The sequence below is a fragment of the Galeopterus variegatus genome, unplaced genomic scaffold, assembly GCF_000696425.1.
Source record: "Galeopterus variegatus unplaced genomic scaffold, G_variegatus-3.0.2 Scaffold20646, whole genome shotgun sequence".
In the NCBI taxonomy this organism is placed as follows: Eukaryota; Metazoa; Chordata; class Mammalia; order Dermoptera; family Cynocephalidae; genus Galeopterus; species Galeopterus variegatus.
This window is the reverse complement of record NW_007746757.1, coordinates 5195-12297: the sequence shown is the minus strand read 5'-3', so window position 1 is coordinate 12297 and position 7103 is coordinate 5195. Positions and strand designations below refer to the sequence as shown.

At 36.7% G+C, this 7103-nt stretch overlaps 1 protein-coding gene across 1 annotated transcript in view; it reads left to right on the top strand.

Moving 5' to 3' along the window:
* Positions 1 to 610: 610 nt before the first annotated feature.
* Positions 611 to 7103, top strand: part of LOC103583214 (general transcription factor II-I repeat domain-containing protein 2B-like) — a gene marked incomplete at its 5' end in the record, with an annotated part of 11588 nt that continues 5095 nt past the window's right edge. Inside the window, 2 exons of the mRNA XM_008564595.1 lie at positions 611 to 671; positions 3131 to 3269. Of these exons, the coding sequence (XP_008562817.1) occupies positions 611 to 671; positions 3131 to 3269 (200 nt within the window). The remainder of the gene's footprint in view (positions 672 to 3130; positions 3270 to 7103) is intronic.

Genomic DNA, 7103 nt, shown 5'->3' with positions numbered 1-7103 from the left:
AGTCATTATGTTTCCTTCATCTTCTCAGGTCTGTGACAGTTTCTCAGTCTTTCTTTGTTTTTCATGACCTTGACAGTTTTGAAGGATATTTTATCAAATCTCTTTCAATTTGGGTTTCACCAGTGTTTCGACTGGGGTTATGGGGTTTTGGCAAGAAGGCCACAGAGGTGAAATGCTCCTCTCATCACATCACATCACAGAATACTTTATGTTAACATGACTTATCACTGGTGATGTTAACCTGGATCACTTAGTTAAGGTACTGTGATGGTCAATTTTATGTGTCAACTCGACTGGGCTATAGGATTCCCAGATAGCTGGTTAAGCTTTATTTCTGGATGTGTCTGTGAGGCTGTTTCTAGACGAGATTAGCATTTTAATTGGTGGACTGATGGCCCTCCTCTGTGTAGGTGTGCATCATCTAATCTGTTGAGGGCTAAACAGAACAAAAAGGCAGAGGAAGGTTGAATTCGCTGCCTGACTGTTGAGATGGGACATCGATCTTCTGCCCTTGGTGCTCCTGGTGCTCCTGGTGCTCAGGCCTTCAGACTTTGACTGGAATCTATATCATTGGTTCTCTGGCTCTCAGGCCTTCAAACCACACCACCAGCTTTCCTGGGTCTCCAGCTGGCACATGGCAGATAGTGGGACTTCCCTGCCTCTATAATTACGTGAGCTAATTCTTTATAATAAATCTCTATATCTCTATATGTATATATATACACATACTGGTTCTATTTCTCTGGAGAACTCTGAGCAATACAGGTAGCATCTGCTGTGTTTCTCCATTGTAAAGTTATTATTTTTCCCTTTCCATATTCTGTTCTTAGGAAGCCAGTGACTAAGTTAGGTCCACAAATAATGATTCTCAGTCCTTGTAATGGTAGGGTGACATGGCCTCTCTCATGTGGTGGTGGGAGGGTAAGCCTTTCTGAAATGCTATTTGTAATGTTTCAAGAACCCTAAAATAATTTACATCCTCAGGTGTTCCACATGTATGATTCTATCCCATGGAAATAAACATGCACAGAAATATTTACATTTATGGGCATTTATCATAGTGTCATTTGTACCAGGAAAAACATTTCAATAATGTTATGGTTAAATTATGATATATAGGTAGGGATAGAATATTATCTATTCATTGAAAAATGTTTTTAAGATTATTTAATTGCATTTTGAAAAATACTCAAAAATTAATGTTAAGCAAATAAATCAGAATGCCAACCTTATATATGCTAGTACAATTCCCATTTTGTTTTTAAAAATTATGTATGCATGTGTGCATATTCCAAAATGTATATAGTGGTTTTTCTGGGTAATGGGATTACAAGTGATTTATTTTTCTTTGTACTTTCCTGTATCTGCTTAAATTTTTATAAAATGAGAAAAAATCCTTTTAAAAGATCTTGTCTACTAAGGATGACCTAAGTAAGGCTAAAAATCTATGAGTTCACCTGATACCAGATTATATATTTTGGATAGATTGTATTGAATTTTTGGTTCATTCGACATAAACAGAGGTAGATTTGCCATGAAGCTAAGCTTCCAGCTTTTTCCTTTGCACTGGCCCCTGCCATGGTCTCGGAGAGGTCCTACCCATATGTGCACGTTTTTGTAAAATGTGCTAAAGAAAGATATTCTATTAACCACAATCTGTTAAAGTTGTTGTCTCCTTCCACTCTGATTTTCTTTCTGCCTCAGTCCTTATATTAGTTTCCTATGGCTGCTGTAACAAATTATCACAAACTTAGTGGCTTTAAACAGTACAAATTTACCATCGGACAGTTCTGGAGGTCATAAGTCAAAAACTGAGTTTTACAGGCCTAAAGTCAAGGTGTCAAGATTCCTTCTGGAAGCTCCCAGGAAGAATTTGTGCCTTGTATTCTCCAGCTGCTAGAGGAAACCCTCATTCCTTGGCTTGTGGCCCCCTTCCAACAATGGCATCACTCTGATTCCATTGTCACATCTCTCTCTTTTCTTTGTAAGGACCCTTGCGACTACATTGGGCCCACCAATAATCCAGGATAATCTTTCTATCTCAAGATTTTTAATGTAATCATATCTATCAAGTCATTTTGCCATTAAGGTAATATATTCACAGGTTCTGGGCATTAGGACATGGACATCTCTGGGGGCCATTATTCTTCCTCCTACAATCCCCTGTGTCAGATGATGTTGGAGTAGATACAGACATCTTTGGGGTCTCAGTAAGGGGAAGCTGAGTTGGATATCCATTTAGTTTTAGTTTAGTGTTGTTATGTGGCTTGCTGTTGTTTTTGTGTATGGGTAAGTTACTGCTAGAAATCCCAGTGTAGAAATGGTTTCCAGGCATACTCCTCCAGTCCACAGTGTCAACTTCTCCAGTGCCATGATGTCAGGGTTCAAAGCTGTAGGCTGTATTGAGGTATAAATGTGTTGCCATAGTGCTCAACTCTAGACATTTGTAGCTGGTAGAAGAGAAATAGGTTTTAAATGTACAGAGGCAGAAGCTACTCTGGAAAATTCTCCCAATCATTGACTGGTAAAATTGTAAACAGAGGATTTGTTTTTTGGGGTAGAATTTATCAGACTTCTTGTAGGGTATAAACCTGTCATACGATGAACACCAAATGTATCTGTGTGTGAGTTTTCATGCTGTATGCATTCCTATGATCAATAATAAAAATGTAAGCAACCATGTTGGAGGAAATATTAAATCCTTTATCTATTCACTCCATAGAAAATATTATAAAATTGTTGTCATATGAAGAGGCAGTCAGAGTCTACATCTGAAAATGTAAGAAAAAAGGCACATTGGAGAGGAGTGTCAAGCAGTGAATGACAATATGTTCTTCTCTGGGTTTTACGATGTTTATGGTATTTGCTTGATAGTTGTTTTTTTGTGGGGTTTTTTTGGTGACTCTAAATGAATATTTCTTTTTGGACTGAATTTTGTATTCTTTTCTTCAAGCAGACCTCTCAGGCCTCAGAAACTCTGAATCTGCCCTTGTATAGAATACATCATTTGGGGGCTGGCAGGTTAGCTCAGTTGGTTACAGCATGGTGTTATAGTGTGTTTGGATCTCTGTACCACCAAAGAAAAACAAACAAACAAAAAAGATTGCATCATTTTTTGTCTCTATTTCAGTGTAAAGAACTGGCCAAGTCCAAGGCAGAAGTGGCCTGCATTGCAGTATATGAAAAAGACGTGTTTGTTGTTGGAACCGAGAGAGGATGCGCTTTTGTCAATGCCAGAAAGGATTTACAGAAAGATTTTGCAAAATACTGTAGGTGTTCATGATTTTATCTTTTGTATTTCATAAATTTTTAAATGTTTGTGGGCAAGAAGTATGTAATGTTTTCTTCTAACGTATCATAAACATTATCCTACAAATGGTTCTGACACATCTCCTTTGACTCAGCATACCAAATGAAGAGTCCAGGAAAAATGGTCAATATATTTTGTATTATGTTCTCGGGAGTACTCTGGTTTTGTAGAATAAATTTGAAGAACATAGAGAAAATTGTCTTTAATTCCTAAAATAAACCTACATTTTATAAAATACTCTCACTTTAATTCTTCCCAAAGGAAAGGGAAAACTCTCTTCCAGGGATCAAGTATTAGTCTTTGTTAATAACCATTGTACAGTTATTCTTGTTTTCCTTTCTTTTACTGTGGCTCTTTCAGAGCTTTCAATATGCGAAGATGTGAGTGTCCAGGAGTACTAGTGGGCATATGTGGCCATGTGTCAGGGAACTACACTAGGGCATAAAACCTATACCTTTTATGATTATGATTTCTACCGCTGTAGCTTATCTACAAAATACTGAGTTAACAATTTAGTATGGCCTGGAACCAAGAAAGGAAAAAAGAAAAACAAGGAAGATTTGTCAGAGGGTATAAGGGTGTGTGTGTGGTGATAGATATCTCCAAGGATAATCTTATAACCCTTGGAGAAGGATACACACACATGCATGCATGAGCGAGGGGTCTTCAAAAATTTAATGGAAAGATTCATATTTTTTAATTCTATTTTTCCACAAACTTTTTGAAGTACCCTGTTATATGGGGGGTGGGGTGCAGAAGAGATTGAGTGATAGGTTGATTAAGATTAACTTCCAAGATTCTAAATTTGGGTCTCCATTATCAAGAAGACAGATTGAAAAGAGAAGAAATCTTTATATAATACAGTGACTATGTAATTGATAAGAAGGGTATTCTCAATTCATTAACGTCAGATGTCAATTGAATTTCTAATCATTGAAATTTAATTACAATTTTTTTAAAGATTCATAGTTGCATGCTAATTGTTCAGATATAGGGCTATTCATAGTTTAATGAATTGTTCCAGTCCAGTTATTTTTTTTTTTTTAGGTTTTTTTTTGTTTGTTTTTTTAGTCCAGTTATTGTATCTTTAAGCTCCAGAATTTCTGTTTGGTTCTTTTTAATAGCTTCTATCTCTTTGTCAATATTCTTGTTTTGTTCATGCATAGTTTATGTGTTTTCATGTACTTGTCTATTTATGTTCTCTTTTAGCTCATTGAGCATCATTATGACAATTATTTTAAATTCTTTGTCAGGCAGCTCCTACCTCTGTGTTTCTTTAGGGTTGGTTTCTTGAATTTTATTTTACTCTTTTGACTGGGCCATGTTTCCCTGCTTCTTTATATGCCTTATAATTTTTTTCTGAGATTTGGGCATTTGAAAACACAACCACCTTTCCCAGTCTTTGTGTACTGGCTTTGTGCAGGGTAAGGCCTTCACTAATCAGCTGGAGGTTCTGGGACTTCTCAAACCTTTTCAGGTGTTGTTCTCCCTGACATCTGTTTGTGGAACTGCAGCTCTAATGGTCACTTGCCTCTGTTTACAGCAGCTTCCAAACTCTGGTGCCAATCCTATCAGTGCTCTAAGTCAGGTGAGACAGAAACCAGTGTCTCAAGTATCCCCCAGACAAGCCAGAATGTTGGGTGAGTGGTCCATTCCACTCTTTTTTTCCATCCGAAGGAGGAGCTTTAATATGGGGGGTTTCCTCCCAATTGTCTCATGCTATGCACACGGAGGGAGGGGTACAGATGAGCATGAGAATTTTCCTACCCCTTGTGCTGGAATCCCTTTTTGGTTTTACAATAGCCCAGGTGCTGTAGCTTCTCAACTTGTCTCTAGAATTCTCACAGAGGTTCTGGTCTGTATATTATTGTCAGTCCAGTGCCTCTGTGGGGTAGGAGGGCCTGCTGTTTCCTAGTCTGCCATCTTGCTGACATCACTTTTCTGCCTTCCTTTTTGAAGAATATTTTTACTTAATATGGAATTCTACCTTGACAATTTTTTTTTTCTCTCAATACTTTAACAATTTTATTCCATTATCTTCTGGCTCTCACTGTTTCAGATACAAAGTCAGTTTAGAATTCTTATTTTTGTTCCTCTGAAGGTAATGTATCTTTTTCTCTAGCTCTTTTTAAGAATTTTTTCCCTCTAGCTCTAGCTCTGTTTAATCTTTGGTTTTCAGCAGTTTGACCATGTTATTTCTACATGTTGTCTTGTTTGTTTTTACTCTGCTTGTTCTTTGGAACTTCTTGAATCTGCAAGTTAATGCCTCTGTCAGTTTTGGACATTTTTGGCAATTATCTCTTTATATGCTTTTTCTGATTCATTCTCTTCTTCATTTACACTTTTTTTTTTGGAGGCAGCTGGCTGGTAAGGAGATCCAAACCCTGGACCTTGGTGTTATCAACACTGTTCTCTAATCAGATGAGCTAACTGTCCAGCCCTTAGTTTACACATATGGAAGAAATTATGATATTGTCTCACTTCTCATTAAGACTCTGTTCCTTTTTTTTCATTCTTTTTTCTCTAAAAGCTTCAGACTGGATCATTTTTATTGACCTTTCTTTGACGTCACTGATTCTTTTGCTGTATCCAGTGTACTATTGTTAAGTCCATCCTGTGAAATTTTATTGCAGAATTCAGATTATTTTTTATTTCTGTAATTTCATTTTCTTCTTTCTTTTTCCCTTTCTTCCTTCCTTTTTTTCATATTTATATTTCTCCATTGGGATTCCTTGTATATCAGGAGTTCATGGAAAGTTTTGTATTATCTCTTTTGCCCTCATACTCATCTATTCTGTTCATCACCCCTCTAAATTATTTCATGTATTTATAGCAGTTGTTTTAAGTCCTTAGTGATAATTTCAACATCTGGGTCATTTGTGGGTCTGCTTCTATAGACTTTTTTCTCTTGATCATGGGTCACATTTTTCTGTTTCACATTTGTATTACTTTTTTATTTTATACTGGGTATTATACATGATATGTTTGTTCTGGCAGGCAGTTAAGTTACTGGCAGATCACCATGACCCTGTGTGGACCATGTTAGGACAAGTCTAGTTTGGTTTTGCCCTTTATCCTAGGGCATCATTCTTAGTCTTAGAAGGTGGCCCTTACTCCTAAGGTGTGTCTCTTCTTGGGTTTTACAAGGTGTGTGACAAGCTTCTCTACCTTGGCAGGACTTGAATTTTAAACTCTGTCTTCCTAGCACCACTTAACTGTTTAAATCTTTGCTCAGCTTTTTTTTTTTTAATTTAATTTATTTTTTGAATTGAAGCATAATTGATTATACATATTTGTGGGGTACAGAGTTAACTATCAGTATTTGTGTACAGTATGTGATGATTAAATCAGTATTATTAGCATATTATAACTATTCTTTGTGTCCCTTACCCAATTACTCCCTAACCACCCCTGTTCCCACCTTTACTAACTATAGGTCTGTTCTCTCCTTCTGAAAGTTCAGCAAAACATATGGCACACTTCATGAATCTTCATGTCATCCTTGCACAGGGGCCATGCTAATCTTCTTTGTATTGTTCCAATTTTAGTACATGTGCTGCTGAAGTAAGCACTTTGCTCAGCTCTTTAGCTTCCAAATGTTGCATTTCCTTAGAGTCTTCGCCTGTGCTTGCATAGTTTTGGGGACAGCCAAGAATTTACAAGAAGTTCATATGAAGATACTGGAGCTCCTACCTCTGTGACTTGCTCTTTTCCAGGATTTTTCCCCCCAGTTTCTATCCACTATGTCAGTCTTTTTTTTTTTTTTTTTTTTTTTTTTTTTTTTTTTTTTTTT